The sequence below is a fragment of the Emys orbicularis genome, chromosome 1 (genome assembly GCF_028017835.1).
Source record: "Emys orbicularis isolate rEmyOrb1 chromosome 1, rEmyOrb1.hap1, whole genome shotgun sequence".
NCBI lineage: Eukaryota > Metazoa > Chordata > Testudines > Emydidae > Emys > Emys orbicularis.
The window spans coordinates 138162083-138182736 of record NC_088683.1 but is presented as its reverse complement, the minus strand read 5'-3'; the positions used below and the strand labels follow the sequence as shown (position 1 = coordinate 138182736).

Here is a 20654-nt window from a genome sequence, read left to right as displayed (position 1 = left end):
ATTGCGCAGGTGGCACTGAGGTCTTAATTTGGCCCGTGGAACTTTTATTAATATTGATGATACACAGATGAAGGGCAGGAAGCTCAGCTCATCTTGACTCTCAGATCCCAAGCTGAACTAGCAGGGGTAGCAGGTAGGGACAAACAATCAACATATATTTGGTTGTAAACAGAACACATTTGATTAGGAAATTATTAAGAGACAATAAACATGGGCCTCCCACCATGCCTTTTTTAAAAAAACAACCCGTCACTTTTCAGAGTACAGCCCTACTTTAGAAGTGTGGCTCCAACTCAATCTTCAGAGAAGAGACAACAAGGAAAGGAAGAGAGAAAGAGAGAGAGAGAGAGAGAGAGAGAGAGAGAGAGAGAGAGAGACTCATAGACTTTAAGGCCAAAAGGAACCATCATGATCATCTAGTCTGACCTCCTGCACAGTGCAGGCCACAGAACCTCACACACTCACTCCTGAAATAGGCCCATAACTTTTGGCTGAGTTACTGAAGTCCTCAAATCTTGATTTAAAGATGTTGAGCTACAAAGAATCCACCCTTAACTCTAGTTCAAACCAACAAGTGACCTGTGTTCTTGGTATTAGCTGAAACATTGTATATACTGCAGGAACAAGTTGCATTTAGACAACAGTAGAAAGCAGTAGGTTTTCACTTTACTTCAGAAAATACCCAGTAAAATCTCTCAGACTCCTCACAGCCTTCTCTCAAATATTAGAGCTCTTTACAAGAGCTGTTCCCAGTCCCTGTGCTTTTTGATTGAGCTCTCTGATTACAACTGATGCAAAAACTGTTCTGAGGAATGACAGAGCAGCAGCTAGCAGCCCTGTTCTGTTACTAGCAGGGCAGGGAAAGAGCTCTGCTTCCTCGAAGGAAGATCGAGAGTTACAACCAGTAACTTGCAACAGAATTCTAGCAAAGTTTCTCCCAGGGCCCCCTGCTTTTTCCACACACATAAAGGAACACAGATCTCTCTCCAGTAGCAATACATTTTGACAACCTTGGTCTCTATTTTCCTACCAATGGTAAACACTCCCATCCCATAATCAACCCATATGCTATAGAATAAATGGATATTACCAAGTCTTCCTTGCAACTCACTGTTATAGAAATATCTAGGTTTGGGGAGTTATTGAAATGTGTCTTTTGTGAGATGGCTCCACTCTGCATGGGGTATTTCAGCAACACAAGGTGATGGTCTCCTTTGAGGCACTCTGCTGGAGAAAGAATTTCTCCTTTCATAAGTAAGCAAGGTGACTGTATTCTAGAGATTTAGGCTTGCACATATTCTTGTTGGGAGCAATAAGTACAGAGAACAATGAATGTCTATCAACACAAACTTATTACCAACCACCACACATGAAACTAACATCAAGATCTGAGGAAAGTCAGAATAAGCTTTAAGTTTTAATACCAGATCACCAGTTGCCATAATCAGTGTTGCTTCACTGAAGTCAGTAGAACTACTCTGATTGACACCAGGTGAAAATCTGGCCTGTAGCATTTTACCCTCGGATTTGAAATGGTGAGGTATGAAACATTACATTGTAAACTGAGAGCAGGCAACACCTATGCACATCCAGCTAGCAAAGGATAGTGTCAAGTCTGACTTCTCCTGTGCTGGTCACTTAAACCTGGGTTATAAAGCTGTGGGGGAAAAAAATGGGTTCCTTACAAAAAGGGCACTATAGCAATCATCATAGCAGCATTCTTTCAGGGGGAAAAAAGGGTTTAGGAGAGCACAGTATGTCACAGAACAATTAAAATACAGATCTAGCCTGGTATGCTGTCAATGACAGTGGGCAGAACCAGATAGAATCATAGAAACATTTCAGAGGAAGGTGTCAGAAATCCACAGTAGGCAGACTTCTATGTTAAATCTAACATAGACACCAAATTGTCACACTCAAGGGCAGCAACACAAGGAGACAAAGCCAAAAGTGCTGCTCTTGTTGCCCTGTACCTTTGTTATAACAGCCATGCAAGCTGGAGAGAAAGTACCAACCAGTGGACTGGAGCATATACCTTCCTGGAAAATCACAAGCTATCAAGGTATTTTCATTATTTTAAAATGAAATTCCCCCTCCACACACCACCACTCATTCACAATTTATAGTTATCTCTTGGAAACATGAAACATTCTTTTAATAACATTTGTCTTCCATCACGTCCATGGGCACACACTATCAATGCATGGTTGTCCACAAATGTGATTCTGCCCAAAGATATTGTGTGGGGGGTGGAGGTTGGGAAAAAGAAGGAAGCCAGGCTCAGTCAGCCTTCATAGGTATGTCTTCAAAAATATTGCTAAATACCATCATCATTCATATGGCCTTCTTGGAAAGAATATAAGCACCATATGGTGCAGCCAATTCCTATCTTCTCTACTCTGTTTAATTAAATAGGGCCCAAGCAGACACCCCCCCCACCACCACCACACACACACACACACACACACACACACACCTTTTCCCTTCAGTCAAGTGAATTTTGACATCGAAATATTTTGGGCTTAGCAATTTTATTTCCTTTCTTCTCCTGACTCCCAGGTGCACCCTCTTTCTCTCCCTCCATGTGAAACTGATAAGCTCTGGAGGAGAACAACAGACAAAAGGAACAGCGACGGTGTGACAGGAAGAATAGATGATATTGTCAAAGCAGACATATGATACATTGAAACAGAAGACTTCATGAAATAATTTATAAAATGGAAATAAGTGGAAATAAAGAAATATTTCCTACTAAAAGAAATATGACAGTATTGTACTGCACTGACACTGTTGCAAGCCGTAGGGTACGTGACACTATACGTAGGGCAGATATTTCACTATCAGAACCTCATATGAATCAGCATGCAGTATAATTATATATATGAATAAGGAGGGCATCTTATTCTAAAACACCTCCATTGTTGCTCATAGCTTACACAAATTTATGTATTCCACCTGCCTATTATAATCAGGAATGCCAAATGAAAGTGAAATAGAAACTTGTTTCCATGTCTGGAGAGAACCTATTTATTGAATTTAGCTACTTGAACAAGTATGACTAAAGCTTACCAGAAACAGTAATGGAAAAGACAAAAAAGAGTTACCTTTTCTGTAACTGGTGTTCTTTGAGATGTGTTGCTCATGTCCATTCAACTTAGGTGTGTGTGCTCAACACATGCACCAGTGCCAGAAGTTTTTCCCTCCCCAGTATCCGCAGGGGACAGGCTCCAGCACCCCCTGGAGTGGCATGCACATGCTGTAGTATATAGGGTGCCGCCGGTTCCCCCGAAATTCCGACAGTGGGGAAGGAGGGCGGATTGTGGAATGGACATGAGCAACACATCTCGAAGAACACCAGTTACGGAAACGGTAACTGTCTTTTCTTCTTCAAGTGACTGCTCATATCCATTCAACTTAGGTGACTCCCAAGCAGAACCCCTCAGAGATGGGTAGGAGTTCACGGACGTGTAGATTGCAACACAGCTCTGCCGAACCCAGCATTGTCCCTGGCCTGCTGAGTGATGGCGTAGTGGGCCATGAACATGAGCACCAAGGACCACGTCGCGGCTTGAAAGATGTCCTGGATTGGGAAGTATGCCAGGAAGGCCACCGAAGATGCCTGAGCTCTGGTCGAGTGGGCTCTGATGATTGGCGGCAGAGGGACTCCTGCCAGCTCATAACAGGTCCAAATGCAAGAGGTGATCCAGTTAGAAATCCTCTGCGTGGACACCAGGAGGCCCTTCATCCTATCAGCTGTAGAGATGAAAAGATGAGTTGATTTATGGAAAGGCTTTGTCCGATCTATGTAGAAAGCCAGAGCCCTTCTTACATCCAAAATGTGAAGGTGCCTCACTTCACTAGTCTCATGGGGCTTAGGGCAAAAGACCGGAAGGAATATGTCCTGGCTCATGTGGAAAGCAGACACCACCTTGGGAAGGAAGGCCGGGTGGGGCCGAAGCTGGACCTTGTCCTTATAGAAGACTGTATATGGCGGTTCTGAGGTCAGGGCTCGCAGCTCGGACACTCGCCTCGCCGACATCACTGAAGAAAAGCTACCTTCCACGATAGGTGAGACAGGGAGCACGAGGCCAAAGGCTGAAAGGGCGGGCCCATGAGCCTGGACAGGACCAAGTTGAGATCCCACTGAGGGGCCGGGGACCAGACTTGAGGAAAAAGTCTCTTGAGACCTCTGAGGAACCTGATCATCATATCATGGGAGAACACCATCTGCCCCTGGATGGGTGGATGAAAGGCCGAAATGGCTGCCAGATGCATCCTGATAGAGTAATGTGCCAGGCCGTGGTTCCTCAAATGAAGGAGGTAGTCCAAGATTGACTGCACCAAAGAATGTGAAGGGGAGATGCCCTGTTTGGCCACCCAGCGGGAAAACCTCGTCCACTTTGCCAGGTAGGTCAGCCTAGTCGAGGGCTTTCTACTCTCAAGGAGGACCTTCTGGACCCCTTCATCTGGGTTCAGCCATGCAACATCCACGCCAGGAGGCAAGGTTGGGGTGCAAGAGTCAACCATGATCCTGTGACAGCAGGTCCGGTCGGTTCAGAAGGGGCCAGAGAGGGATCGCGGACAAGCTCGATAGTGTCCCGAACCAGTGCTGGCGAGGCCACACCAGGGCAATCGTGATAACCTGTGCCTTGTCTCTTTTGATTTTTGCTAGGACCTTGCTGATGAGTGGAATCGGAGGGAACGCATACATCAGGCTTCCTGCCGACGGCAGGAGGAAGGCGTCGGAGAGGGAGCCCATGCCCAAACCCCGTCTGGGGCAAAACCTGTGGCACCTCCTTTTCTGCCTGGTGGCGAACAAATTCACTTGGGGAGTTCCCCATCTCTGGAAGATCAAGCCGGCTACCTCTGGGTGGAGCACCCACTCATGGTGAGAGGAGAAGTCCCTGCTTAGGTGATCTGCTAGCATGTTCCTGGCACCTGGAAGGTGACACGCTTCTAGATGAATTCCATGGTCAATGCAGAAGTCCCAGAGACAGAGTATCTCTTGGCAGAGGGTCCAAGATCTCTTGGATCACGCTCCACCTTGCCTGTTGATGTAGAACACTGAGGCCGTGTTGTCCGTGAGGACTCTGACCACTCTGCCTGACAGGTGAGGTAGGAAAACCGTGCATGCTCTGCGCACTGCCCTGAGCTCTTTGACGTTTATCTGTAGCATCGATTCCTCTGGGGACCACATACCTTGGGTCTGGAGGGTGCTGAGGTGCATCCCCCAGCTGATGTCCGAGGCATCCGAAACCAACTCGACTGAGTAAGGAGTGCGCCAGGACTTCCAGGACTTTCCCGGGGTTGGTCCACCATCACAGTGAGGTTAGTACCGACGCAGGGATGGTGACAACCTTCTCCAGGTGGTCCTTGGACTGGGAGTAGACCATCACCAGCCATTGCTGCAGGGGTTGCATCCGGAGCCTGGCATGGCACACCACATATGTACATGCTGCCATGTGACCTAGGAGGCGCAGGCAATCCCTGGCCATGATCAGGGGAAATGCGGAGACTTCTGCGATGAAGCCCATCAGTGCCCTGAATCTCTCCAGCGGCAGGAATGTCCTGGCACAGGTTGAGTCGAGCACCGCTCCGATGAACTCTATCCTCTGTACCGGAACTAACGTTGATTTTTTGTCATTCACCAATAGGCCGAGGCGATGGCAAGTGGCTAACAGCATCACAACATCCCTTTGGACATGGGACCTGGCTCTGCCCTTGACTAGCCAGTCGTCGAGGTACAGGTAGATCTGGACACCCTGGCATCTGAGGTAGGCAGCCACCATCGACATGCACTTGGTAAATACCTGCGGTGCTGTCGCTAGGCCAAACGGGAGGACCGCAAACTGATAGTGGTCGGGACCTACCATAAAACAGAGGGTCCCTCAAAGATGGTTATGTGAAAGTACACATCCTTCAGATCAAGGGCGGTGTATCAGTCTCCCAGATCCAGGGAGGGAATGATTGAGGCCAGGGAGACCATGCGGAACTTCAGCTTTGCTAGGAAGCAGTTCAGGTCTCGCAGGTCCAGGATAACTCGTAGACCCCAGCTTGTTCCTGAACTCTGGAGGAATGACCTCCACCGCATCTAGCTGCAGTAACCCTCTACGCGTGAGGAGACTCTCTTGAGAAGGGTCCCTGAAGAGGGACGGGGAGGGGAGGGTGGCAAGGAGGGGTAGAAAGCAACTGAAGGGTGTAACCCCACGCCACCATCCTGAGGACCCATCGGTCCAATGTTATAGATGCCCACACAGAGAGGAAAGGAGAAAGGCAGTTGGCAAAAATAAGGAAGGGAGGATCCTGGGAACTGTCCGGTATGTCGCCCTCGGGCGTACCCTCAAAACGAGTGCTTGTCCACTGCTTATTGCGGGCCGAGCTCAACTGAGAGGCCACTTGTAGCCACTTGTAGCCTCTGGATTTCTTATGGGAAGGCTCCTGGTGAGGGTGGGTCCCCTGGCCCTGAGGCTGCTGCGGCTTAAACCACTTGCGGGCAGGGCTGGGAACATACAGGCCCAGCGTTTTAAGTGTTGTGGGGGAGTCCTTTAGGCCATGGAGTTTATTGTCCATCTGTTCCGCAAAACAGGACTTGCCCATCGAAGGGAAGGTCTTGAATTAACTGTTGAGCATCCGTGGACAAACCAGAGAGGAGCAGCCAGGATGCCTGGTGCATGGCGATGGCTGAGGCCATGGTTCGGGCGGCGGCGTCCACTGCATCCGACGCCTCCTGGAGTGTCGCCCTGGCCGCAGTCGTGCCCTCCTCCATAATAGCCCAGAACTCCTTCCTAGAAGCCTCAGGAAGAGAGCCCTCAAACTTGGCCATGGCTCGCCACATGTTAAAATCATAGCATCCCAGGAGGGCCTGATGGTTGGCCACCCTCAACTGGAGGCTAGAGGACGAATAAACTGCATGCCCAAACAAGTCTAGTCTCTCAGAGTCTTTGTTCTTAGGGGTAGCCCTGGTTTGACCTTGTCGCTCCCTGCGGTTAACGGCTTCTGCCAATAGGGAGTTGGGAGGAGGGGGGGTGTACAGGTACTCGTGGCCTTTGGATGGCACAAAGTACTTGCGCTCAGCCCTCTTGGAGATGGGTGGCAAGGAGGAGGGAATTTGCCACAGGGCATTAGTGATCTTAGAGATCCCATCATGAAGGGGCAGAGCCACCCTGGCCGGTGCGGTGGAGCAGAGGACATCGAAGAGAGAGTCTGAGGGCTCCTCTGGCTCCTCTGCCTGAAGACCCAGGTTGGCAGCGACCCTCTTCAGTAGTTCCTGGTGCGCTTTAGCATTATCTGGAGGAATCGGGGGAGGGGGCCCCGTTATAGCCTTGTCTGGTGGCGACAAGGAAGATGCCGGTGCCGTAGAGTCCTCCACAACCATTGGTGGCCCACTGGCTTGCGCCCCTGCTCCCTCTTGGACTTGCAGGGTCCTCGCACCCAAGGCTTCATGCGCTAGAGGAGGGCGGGAGAGAGAGGCAGCTAGTCTTTCCGAGGCTCCGGACACTGAGCGGGTAGCCTGAGAGGGCTGGGTGAACCCCCATGGGTTCCATGGCGCCAGCCACTGTGCCTGAGGCCATGGGGCCGGTTTCAGTGCCAACAATGTAGGTGGTACTGCCAGTACCGGAGCCTGTCCCACAGTCAGGGAATCTCACTTCAAACCAGGGCTTGATCCTGAGCGGTCGTTCCCAGGTGACCGTGACGGAGCAGAACGGTGGGTCTGTCCTGACTGGTGCCGGTCACTTCGCTTGGAGTTCCGTCTTCAGGACCGGTGGCGCTCGATGGATCTGCAACGGCTTGGAGCTGCCGATCTACATCTCGCGCTTGATGAGCGGTGCCAGGATGAGGAGTGGGACCAGGAGTCGGAGCAGGCCCAGTGCGGGGAAGCACCCGCATGCGATGATGCCCTCCTAGGGGATCGGCGACAATCTGAGGAATGGTACTGTCGATCCCTCGACGGGTCCCTGGAGCGGTACCGCGGTCTCGGAGATACCAGGTGCCGGGACTGGTACTCCTGCTGGGGGGTGCGTGCCTCCAAAGGTCTGCGCCCAGTGGCCAGCAAGCTGTGCCTCAAGCCTCTCTGCCCAAGCTTCGGGGACTGAATGGGGCTGCACTGTGTCTGCCTATTGCGGTCAGAAGCGTGGCGGCTATGGGAGGGCAAGCACTGGCGGGACGTCCCCCGCGATGGGGAACGGTGCCGCTGAAGCGGGGACAGATGTGGTCCGACCGCGGGTTTACCCTGTGACCGGGAAACCACAGGAGCCGGTCTGGGTGGCACCGGGAGGAACATGATCTCCTGCGCTGCCTGCAGAGCCGCCGGCATGGATGGCACCCGGAGCTGATGGAGGCCTCTGCCACTCTCCGGGGTAGCTAGCAGGAAGCGAGTTGGGCTACATCACTCCACCAGAGCTTGGGCCCGAGATCCCGATGTGGGTGAAGAGTTGCTTGGCATGGGACCTTGCTCACACCCAGTCGTATCCTTTCTCTTGCGGGAGGTTGGAGACCGGCCTCGTCCCACTTTTTTGGGCTTCTTGGTCGGAGCCACGGATGGAGACCAGTGCTGGCTAGTGGATGGTCCCGGTGGGGCACTGAGGTCTCAGTACTCTGCACCAAGTTGGAGCGTTGCTCCAGTGCCAGGATGAGTGCCGACTCCATAAGGAGCACTCTTAGACAAATATTGCGCTTCTTCTTAGTCCTTGGCTTGAAGGACTTGCAAATTTTGCACTTTTCACTAACGTTTCCTTCACCCAAGCAATGCAGACAACTGCTGTGTGTATCACTAATGGGCATGGGCCTCTTGCAGCAATCATAGGGCTTAAAGCCTGGGGATCGAGGCATGCCCTGTCCCGAGGCAAAGTCCCGTTTGGGACCTACAAAGTCTCTAACTATAGCTAAGGGATTATAAACACTAATAAAAAACTATATACAGTATAATACAGGAGATAACTAGTTCGTACGAATGAGCAGCTACAGTACTAACTGAAGCAGCAACAGTTACAGCACCATCACTGATAGCAAGAAGGAACTGAGGGTGGGGGGAAACCAGCGGCGCCCTATATACCACGGCATGTGCACGCCACTCCAGGGGGTGCTGGAGCCAGCCCCCTACAGATACTGCTGAGGGAAAAACTTCCGGCACCGGTGCATGTGGCGAGCACTAAGTTGAATGGACATGAGCAATCACTCGAAGAAGTAGTTTACATACTGGGAGTGATGTAGTATTTAAACAGCCTCTTGCCCTAGTCACACTGTGAGTAGGGGGGGAAATGGTATTCCCGAATAGCAACAATTCTCCATCTGGATAATAAAGGAGCAGGATGGTGGGGTTCTAACTAGGATCCGATGCAGTGCTCTTTGACTCAGAGAATTGGTGGAGCTGGTGTAGGGCCTCCAAGAAGGGAATGTTAGTTTGAATGTGGCTGGCACTGCTGAGGTCTTTCTCAGTCGAAGAGGAATACAGAGACAACTCATCCCTGTGCACCTGCCTCTCACGAGTTGCTCTCCTAGACATGCAGCTGTACAGTAAATACTGGCTCAGGACCAGGGACTAAGCTTTTATATGCAGCATAGACTAGATCTATGGCATTCAATATGTTTAAAGGATACTTAATGAACACTCCAATACTGTGCTTGTAGATTTCACTTGGGAGAATTCAGTGAGCTTTGGATCAGGCCCTTATACTCCAGTATGTTTATGTACAAAGGAATACTCTTTAGGTAGACAGATAAATTTAGCAAGTCCAACTCTTGGTCACGCACCATTTCTCTAGGAAGGAAAACAGTTATTTTTTTCCAGAACACTGAATGGTTGTTTTATTTTTAAATGAACATCATCAACAGAAAACCTCCTCCTGGAGGGGAGAGGAATCAATTTGAACACACCCTTTGGGATTTTCTCCTTCAAACACTATCACACCTAATCGTTAGGCCTCTAGTCTCAAATACCTGGTCATAAACCTAGGTCCACTGGTTTCTTGGGAAGCAGCCTTAGTTGTTGCACCACACCGACCCATCCAGTTACCAATGAAATCACAGATTTGGGTGCGCCAGCTTCCAGGGTTCTATAACCTGCTTCCTGATTGGCCACATGGTCTTGACCCTGACTGGCTGGTGGCTATATATAAACTTCCTGCTTCCTTCCTGACCTTGTCTGAGCAACAAGCCATTGCCTGCTACTTGGACCCTACTTGATCCTGCTGTGCCACCTCGCCTGACCCTGTCTTACTCCCTCACTCGATCTTGCCTTGCTATCTCACCAAGCCTCGCCAGCAGCCGTGATGTACCTTCCCTTGGATAGGATCTCCTGGCTATTGGACCTCTTGCATGACATCTGATTACTGATCTGGACCGCCCTCAACTTGCCTGATTTCTGAGCATTACACTAACTTCCAGAAACTTATCTGCTGATTTTCTTTAACATTTATTCTTTTGGAGCCCATTGAAGCATATTGCCGTAAAGTTCAAGGAGAGGTTATCAAGTCCTCTATGCTGTTGGCATGTCTGAAACTGCTGACACACATTACAAAAGGAGGGTAATATCTAGTAACTGACAGCTGCAACAATAGAATAGCTACTAGGGAACCTTACCTAGAGCTAACAACAACAGTATGCTGTGCTGAGCTATTGAGCAAATAGGTCATAAATATTTATCACCGGAAATGCAAACAGAGCTTTTAGAAGTCATGTAAAAATAATATCCTTCACTTTATTTTGTGGGACAGGACTGCATTTGGACTTTTGTTGTTTTATTATGAAAAATGTAGCTGCAGTTGGCAATGAAGAAAGCTGTAGAACTATGTGGAAAATTATATTCACTGAAGGCAAAATGATAGAAAAATTGTGCATTTGCCAGATTTGCAAAAAGCAAACAATAGGACACTTCTCAATTGAACTATTTGCTAGATGTAAGTTACCTCTGCAGGTAAGTATGCAATTCTAGTTCCAGGCCATAAGGAAACAGCAAAGAAAAAAAAATCACAACATCCCTTCCTCCTCCTGGCCCTGTTTGTTAAGTCTTTAACTCCCTGGGAACCACTAGTGGGACATCAAATAGCATTCTTCTAGTCAGTTTTGCCCAGGACAGAGTTTTAGATACTCTAAATTCTCCCATGGCTGCTACTTGTAGCCTCAATATACGCTCTGTACACTAATGTTTCCCAGTATTTCTAATGTTTCATAGTTGAGGTTGATCCTGTAATTGGCACTGATGGATAGCGGGATGTGAATGGACTACAAGTCCCTCCATTGGTTTATCAGCTTTACTGCTGTGCCCTATGAGAGAAGACAAGTATCGTAATTGTTAGCACCTGTTGATGTTGTGGTGGTTCAACAGCCCTGAGAAGGGCAGGGAGATACCACAGGGGGGGTTACTTTGAATTTTACTTATGTTTGAGCAGTGTTCAGTTTTCCTAATGGGGCCGGGGGGCAGAAGATTTAGTTAATGGCTGATAAATGTCACCATGTTTACAATGACAACATTTGTTAAATGTCACTAAAATTTGTTATGGATGCACCAAATTTGCATTGTGATTACGATGATTTCACACAGTCTCACCACATTGATGTCAACATGTTTTTGATGTTCACTGGGAATTATTATTTTCCATATAAAAATCAATAAAAAAAATAAAAAATATATATAGTTTTCAAATCCTGTACATCATTTAAGTATTCTGTGTGCAGCTTATTTTTCCATACTAAACCTATGTAAGGTTTTTAGCAGAAGAGAGATACTGTCCTTAACAGGTGAAATATAATATATTGTCATCTGCTGTACACACATTTAATTGCCCTGTTGATTTCAGTTTAGATTTCTTTGTAAAATGCAGCAACCTACCTTGGATTTCACCATGTTTGCCACTCTCTCCTGCATTGATTGTCCTGCCTTTGGCCTCACGAGGATATAAACAGCTTCCACATCAGGGCTGGAGCGCAGTAGCTTTTCCATCAGTACTTTGCCCATAAAACCCGTGGCTCCTGTGATGAGTACGGTCTTTCCATTGTAATAAGCTGCAATTGAAGACATGGTGCTCTCTCTCTCTGTCCTCCTTCTGACTTCCTGCAGGAGGTACCTGAGGGGAATCAGTAACAGAGCAAGAGATTAGATGCTGGGAAGTTTGACTAAGAATACAGTGCACACTTGAGGACCAATAGGGCCCAGACCAGACCATGCTAGCTGACATCTGCAATAGCCTTTTCAGTCTGTTAGCTGAGGCAGCTCCCACAGCAGACCAATCAGCAGCAACTTTAAAGATTTTTTTTTTTTTAAATAGAGGATTGAACATGGACCACGTAAACTCATGAACTTGCAAAGCCTAAACTCCAGTGTAGCCTTAGCCTCCATATTACTATTTATATTACTGTAGCATCTACAGCAGAGGTGGGCAAACTATGGCCCGCGGGCCACATCCAGCCCACGGGACCCTCCTGCCTGGCCCCTGAGCTCCTGGCCTGGGAGGCTAACCCGCTCCCCTGCAGCCTCAGCTCACTGCACCACCAGCGTAATGCTCTGGGCGGCGGGGCTGTGAGCTCTTGCCAGGCAGTGCAGCAGCAGAGCCGCGGCCTGACCGGTGCTCTGTGCTATGCGGTGGCGTGACTGGCTCCAGCTAGGCAGCGCAGTTGCCTGTCCTGGTGCTCTGGGCGGCGCGGCTGTAGCACCACCAGCCACCGGTGCTTTAGGCAGCATGGTAAGGGGGCAGGGACCGGGGGGGTTGGATAGAGGGCAGGGGAGTTCGGGATGGTGGTCAGGGAGCGGGGGTGTGGATCGGGATCAGGGCAGTCAGAGGGCGGGGAACAGGGGGGTTGAATGGGGGCAGGGATCCCGGGAGGCAGTCAGGAAGGAGAGGGGGGTTGGATGGGGCGGCGGGGGGCAATCAGGGGCAGGGGCTCCAGCGGCTGTCAGGGGACAAGGAGGGGTGGAAGAGGCAGGGGTCCCGGGGGAGGGGCCCATCAGGGGACAGGGAACGGGGGAGGGGGGGGGTTGGAAGGGGCAGGAGTCCTGCGGGTGTCGTCAGAGGGTAAGAAGCAGGGGGGGGGTCGTATAGGGGTCGGGGGGTGGGCCACACCTGGCTGTTTGGGGAGGCACAGCCTCCCCTAACTGTCCCTCCATACAATTTCGGAAACCCAATGTGGCCCTCAGGCCATAAAGTTTGCCCGCCCCTGATCTAGAGGATGCAATCTAGAGTAAGCTAGGCACTGTCCATACACATAGTAAGAGACAGTTGCTGCCTTGAAGAGTTTACAGCCAAAATAGACAAGACAGACAAACAGCAGGATGGGAAACTGAGGCGCAGAGAGGCAAAGTGACTTGTTAATGTTCACGTAGTAGATCAGCTGACGGACAGGGAACAGAACTCAGACCTCCTAATGAATATCTTATCCACCAGACCACACTGTGTCAAATCAACTGGGATTGTGTCCCAGCATAAAGAGTTCACCTTGGACAGCCACCTTCCCATGGGGCCAACCTGTTCCTACAACCTGTGATTTGGAAATGGGTTCATTTGTGTAAACCTGGTAAGGTGAGTGGGTCTCAGAGCCCAGGCTCCAGCTCGAGCATAAACATCTACACTACAATTTTTAGCCCCACAGCCCAAGGCCCACAAGCCTGAGTCAATTGACCTAGGCTCTGAGACTTGGTGCCACATGTTTTCTATTGCAGACATGCCCTAAGCATGGGCTCTGACTCAGGTTTGAGCCCGAGTCCCCCTTCCATCCATGCACAAATCAGGCTGACTTGGGTCAGCAAGCACTCAGGACCCAGGCCCTTGGACCCTGCTAGGGAGGTGGGTTAGAACCCGAGTCCTGCTGTGACTTGGGTCCAAGCCCTGTCATTTTGCAGTGTGGATGCAACTCAAGCCACTCACCCAAGTCAGACCTGGGGCCAATAATTGTAAATCCAGGTATACAATGCAATATGGATGCTCAAGCACAGGCATGGAAACACAGAGTCCACAAGTCCAGGTCCCAAAGACCCAGGATTTACATGCAATGTAGACACACATACATCCTCTATTTCTCCCATCACCCTGGGTTTCTCCTGAGCACAGATTTATTATCTATTTGCTGTATTACTGGTAATCTAATTATCTATTAATCTAAATCTATATACCTATCTGGATTTATATATGACCAATCATGTGACAGTTCTGTGATATGGGCAACTGTTTAATAAGTACTACTTGAGGCCATCCATTACACTCATTTAATTGTGATCTAGGCTGGATTTGAAAGTAGGCTAGTGCATTAACTTACTGAGCCAGAGTCCCCACAATTATTAATTTGTAAAATAACCTCATATGAAAGCGAAGTTTCTCTTTGACCCATTTTTTAAATTGGACAGTACACCTGATGATTAGTTTTGGATCTCTTCTAAAGCTGGGATTTTCCTTCATTTTATATTATATAGTGCAGAGTCTACAAGGCTCGGAATAATACTTCAGCTGGATTTGATTCACTAACTTAAGCATCTGGGCTTCTGTTGAAAAACAGCCCATCTTGATTAAAAAATTACCAGTGATGGAGAACCCAGCATGACTCTTGAGAAATTGTTCCAGCAGTTAATTACCCTCACTGTTAAAAAATTGCCTTATTTCTGGTCAAAATGTGTCTGGGTTCAACTTTCAGCCATTGGATCATGCTATACCTTCTGTTAGATTGAAGAGCCCAATATTAAATATTTATTCCCCCTGTAGATACCTATCGACTAATCAAGTCAGCCCTTAACCTTCACTTTGTTAAGCTAAATAGATCGAGCTCCTTAAGTCTATTGCTAAAAGGCTTGTTGTCTAATCCTTTAATCATTCTCATGGCTCTTCTCTGAACTCTCTCCAATTTATCAACATCCTTGAATTGTAGGCACCAGAACTGGACACAGTAGTTGAGCAACGGTTGCACCAGTGCCAAATGCAGAGGTAAAATAACCTCTCTGCTCCCACTTGATATTCCCCTGTCTATGCACCCCAGGATCGCATTAGCTCTTTTGGCCACAGCATCACACTACCAATAGTTGAAAGTCCTACTATTCATATTTGATGCATTAAAATGGGTGTTCAAAACTAGGAGAACCAGGTAAAATTTTCAAGACTGCCTACTTCCCATTTTCAAGAGTGACAGGTGCCTCTTTGCCTAAGTCACTTCTAAAAATTTTACGCTAAATAATGAATTTGACAAGTCCACTAATTTAGACCTATTAAAATATAGTATATAGGCTTGATAGAATTTCAGTATTTCTGGGACTGCTATCAAATTGGTTGGTCAGTACAATTCAAAAATTGGATATTTCAAAAATTCAGTTTCTTTTTTCTGGACCCCTTTTGCTAACAAGGGGCTGGTTTGTCATCCTTCAGCCTTTCCATATAGTTAAGACTTATTACCAACCATCTTCAACTGTACATTAGATTGTAATTAAGCAAAATTATAAATAATTGTCAATATAGCAGCAGAGGTGCTGGAACGATTTGTATAGTGGGAGGTGCTGAGAGCCAATAAACCAAATGGTATATAATGGAAACCACTTCAAGCCAGAGGGTGCGGCAGCACCCCCGTACTCCTAGTTCCAGCACCTATGTATAGCAGGAAACATAGGAGAATAAAGAGACTCAAAATAGCGGTTATGTGCTATAACTTACAATGAAACTCCTCTGTATCACTAGTGGATGATGACATTAGGAAAGATGACCACCATTGAGTTCTTTCCTGTAATGTAAGGTTTAGAATCCAAGTGCCAATGTACATTTTAGTAGAATTATCTGTTTTTCTCTACTGAAGACTGGCTTATTGGCAAAACAAGTTAAACAGCTGTGTGAGTGAGTTTTGTACCACAGAAGTACTTCATCAAATTACAGAATATAGATTTGTTTGAAGTGCAATTAATTAACTACAGGTTTGATTCTGTAATGATGTAAGGGCCTCTCAGGGCTGATACTGGTGTGCACATAGGATATCAAGGATATTTGATCATCTGCAGCTACAGGACAGAGCTATACAAATGCATATTATTTGTAAAAAATATTAAGTTGCCCGGGCAGCTCCTCTCCCTGCAATCTCACTGTGTTCAATTTGGTTTAATCACTGGAGTCATTTTATAATATCAGACTCTGTCATTGCATCAGACTGCTCACACATGAAACCTGTGCATGTTTCACTAACAAAGACGCACATTTTAAGTGCTTTGCGCTACAAACTGGATCATGCAACACTCTGCAATTGTGCACCCAACCAACCCACAACAGCCCAGAAAGTTTCCACCCGGTATCACTGAAATGTACAGAAATTGATACTGTGGAACTGAACCAAAAAATCCTGGCTTATTTGCCTGGCTTTGATCTGAAGACTCTAATTTCTATCCAGCCAAACCAAGTCACGTTTGTTGGGAAATAATACAAGAGTCTGAAATCAGGCATCAGAGATGAGGTTGCTTGGCAATATCAAGACCAGGGCCAGCTCCAGGCACCAGCTAAAGAAGCAGGTGCTTGGGGCGGCCAGTACCAAGGGGCGTCACTCCGGCCGCTATTGGGGCGGCACGTCCGGGGTCTTCACCGGCAATTCGGTGGCGAGTCCCTCAGTCTCTCTCAGAGCGAAGGACCTGCCGCCGAATTGCCGCCGAAGAGTGGAGCGGCGCAATTGCGCTGCCGTGGCTTTTTTTCTTTTTTTTTGGTCGCTTGGGGCGGCAGAAAACCTGGAGCCGGCCCTGATCAAGACACTGCTCAGGCAGGGCCTCTGAAACAGAAGAAACCCAGGAAGAATGAAACAGGACACACTGTTTATGATATTAAGTTCACCTCTGCTGATACATTTTTTCCCCCCTTCCTTAACTAGGATAAACCTTGACAACACAGTGGTCTTTTATGTTGTGGATCCATGTTACTTATTATCACGGTGAGTATTTATACATGTAGAGGTTATAAGTTCTTGAGTTGGCGAAATAACAAATCAGGACCCTGATCCTGCAAGCTGGCTCACACAGGCAGATTCCGGAACCTCTGGAGCCCTCTTCACTTCAATGGGGCCCTGAGCTAGCACAAGAATCCACAAATTGATGCAGCTTGCAGTGTTTAGGCCTAGAACATTCAAGATATGCCATTGCAAAAAAAAATTGATAAGGTATTTTCCTTTCATTCAAGACAGTGAATGCTCACACAACTTCTGTTTTGCAGAATGGCCTTGGTCTTACTGATTTATTTTAAGGTTAGACCACAGTTTTACAATGGGAATTTATCTTCTCTTCTTGGATTACATTGATTTGGTTTGACCTTGTAAAAAGACAAAGTGTAAAAGCTGTGGATATTATTAATAACCATGATTTCTAAGTTCAGGCCATAGTCTGAATAATGTGCACTGTATTTCTGGATCTATGCATCAGAACTGTACGGCTTCATCATGATTTCAGTTACAAATGACACTATAAAAGCTTGCATTGCAAAAGCAATATGCAAGCAATATTGCGCATCAGCAGCTCATTTGGCTGTTGTATAAGAATCAAGAGTCTAGTGCCCACCATGAAAACATTCAAATTCTGGGCATTAACTGCTTGCTAGTTGGCTCCTAAGAACTAGCCCATACAGAGCCACAGATAGGTGGATATTTCAAAGCCCGCAGCTCCTAGCACATTTTAAAATCAGTCAAGTGGGAGGTAAAAACCACTGAAATGTGGAGAAAACCCCCTTCTGATTGGAGTAAAACCTCTGAACATTTAATTGCTGGCAACTCAACAGACAACTTTGACACCTGATTGGACCAGGAAAGTAAGCACTGGTGCAGCTGAATTATCAAATGTAATATCTCTGCAATATTATACTTATTTATGCTGGCCCATTTCTAATTCAAATACACAAACGATACCCAGGTGTCATCCCAAGGAATTTGCCCTACAGGACAAGCAAAAAGAGGTGGCAATCTTATCAGGATGGAAAAGATAACACCAAATTCTCAGCTAAAACACTAGACAGAAGAGGCAGATGTCCGCCTCTCTGGATCAGGTTTGGTTTAAAAGGACCATGGCATTAGTCATAATTTTAAAGAGACCTTTTTCCTTCCCATTTATTAATAACCTCTTGGAATTTTGCATTCCTTGGGGAAAGCAGTGACTCAGTTCCACTTCTGTCTCTGTATCGGTGCAAAATAAGGTGTTTACTGTGAGACTGGCTCTCAATCATGTGTTCCTTTGAGGTAGAGAGGCTGATTCTCCTCTCATTTACACTGGTGTAAATTAGAAGTAGCTCCAGTGAAGTAAATGGAACTACCCTGGTATAAAACTGGTGTGAGAGAAGAATCAGGGGTCAGGAACTTTAATACGGAACCAATGTCCAACTTTTAGTTCCACCGACCTTGCCAATGTGTCTTTTCTGGCTTGTTTATATTTAGATGGGTAGGTACATTTATTTGTGGGTGTGGGTGTCTGTGTGTGGGGGGGGTCTATATGAGGGTGTGCAATTATCCTCTCTGCTTGCAGCAGTGATTAGTGGGAGTCACACAAATATTGACTTATGTATACTGAAGTGAGAACAGACCCCAAAGGCCCTGATTCTTCATTGCCTTGCATAATCATTTACACACGTGCAAAGAGAGTGCAAAGCAAGAATTAAATGTTAACATTTTAATCAGCTGGTGTTTTAGACCCACTTTGCACAGGTTTAAATGACTATAGGAGGGTGCAAGGCAGAGGAGAGTCAGGTCCAGAATGCACCCTTAAAAACAAAACAAAATAAAAATGATTCCTTTGGATTATTAAAATAGAAATAATGTTTTTAACTTGGCTTAACTTTTCAATATTTATGCTGTTTACTTATTTTTCTCATCTTGGATAATGAAAGTAAATGAGTCATTTTCACTTTAGTTTGCAAACAGATAATTTCACTTAAAGGTTCCCATACCCTGGACCAATATTGCTGTGTTTGGTTTACAAATACAAAACAACTCTCTTTACATGGTTATCCTTAAAATACATCATGGAGGCACTAATATTGGTCTTAATTTTTTCCAAATTCTATTTTTTTTTAATTAAACCTACATTTTGAGCTAGGATTAGAAACTCCAGGGATCTGGACTCCCAGTATCATGCTAAACACACCCTCCAATATTGTTTCATCATTATAGCTTACAATGGTGTCATAAAAATGGCTTAAACCATTATTTACTGTAATACTGTAATAAGTGGTATTAAGGGTTTTCATCACTTGACTGACTGGGCTAGTAGTATATTAACAGCAGTGCAAAGATTTTTTCAGTTGAAAGAATGAAATCTCTCTGAAAGATTTGAAGTGAAAGAAAAGGAGCAATCTGGTCTCGTGTGGGAGTAAGTGATAGTGTGTTGACTTATTTCTAGATCTGAGAGGGAACTTCCTGGCGTCTTTATATATTTATTCTGGTTGTGATGGAAGTTCTAAAGTCTGATGTATAGGCTGTTACATTACAGATTTTCAAACACCAGAGTGAGCTCAGTGAAAACGATGGAACCAGCTTTCCATCAGTGAATGCAAACTAATGATTTTTTTAAAGCTCCGATACAGTCAGTGTTTTGCGGAAAGTGATATAACTTTATCCAATTTCTGAGCAAAAATCTGAGCCAACAGGTGGCATTCCTGAAAGTATCACACACTACATTTTCTCTTTTTATAAAGTTTAATTTAGTGTGGGTGAAATATGACAGATTGACACCCCTTGAGGAAAAGACCCTCCTCTGTTGGCCCAAAAAACTTGTACTACAGAGGTAACAGCAATGTTCCCTTCGTCACACTGCCCCACAAATATGCTTCAACCTTAACCTGAAACAATGAGACCAAAGACCAATACAGTCCATCTGTCTGCTCAATCTGGTAATTAACTTTAGGAGTTTAACATGACTAATAATGGGCCCTTTAAGAAATTCAGCACCTACCTCTTCAGAATAAATTATGTTAATAGAAGAATAACGTAGACTCTTCAAAGTTTCCATAATGGTTAAAACTAAGGCATCTCCTGTGTAGGCTCCACCTGAAGAAATTAGTTTGTAACTAACCTAAATTATTAGCAAGTGTGCTATCTCATTGTTATGGTAATATTGGGATTAGGTCAATAGCTCAAGCTTATGTGGCACTAAGGTGACAGCAAAGGTTACTTAACCAATCAGCACCCTTCCTCTCAAGCTAATTTGCATACTGCAATTCTATGGTATGAAGTGAATCAGTGGAGTGAAGGGATTATACACGTGTGAAGAGTTTTCATTGGTACATGACTTTGTCCCAATAATCTTAAAGGATCCATGGCTGCATGCTATCTCTGTGCTTTGTTGGAAGGAAGTCCAGTTCCAACATATAAACTGTATATAAATAAAGTGTCTTTTCTACCTTCCTGATTCCTTCAACCACAAAATGTAAAGTAAGGGGTATGAAGGGAAAAAAAGACAGCTTCACCTTTCATGTCCTTGCTTTTGTGTCGTGTATGCTGTGTGTCTAGCAATCTTTTCACAGTTAAATTTTATGTGTACAAATACACGTAGGTGTGCAGCCTGTCATGAGAGATGCTTTAGTTTTATGTCAAGGCTTTGTTAAATCACCAGGCTATGCTTCAAAGATTTCACACAGTATTTTGAGCCTCAGGACATGCGGAAGTAATAAAGCATGCTATAGTCTTAGAGTCACATAGTCCCAGACCATGCTGCAAATACATACAGAAGTTATTCAGAT

General features: G+C 46.3%; 1 protein-coding gene across 1 annotated transcript in view; it reads right to left on the bottom strand.

Annotated features, from left to right (window-relative positions):
• The window catches only part of FAR2 (fatty acyl-CoA reductase 2), a 141384-nt gene extending 129368 nt beyond the window's left edge, over positions 1 to 12016 (bottom strand). Inside the window, exon 1 of the mRNA XM_065423603.1 lies at positions 11828 to 12016. Coding sequence (XP_065279675.1) covers positions 11828 to 12016 — 189 coding nt within the window. The remainder of the gene's footprint in view (positions 1 to 11827) is intronic.
• Positions 12017 to 20654: the final 8638 nt, after the last annotated feature.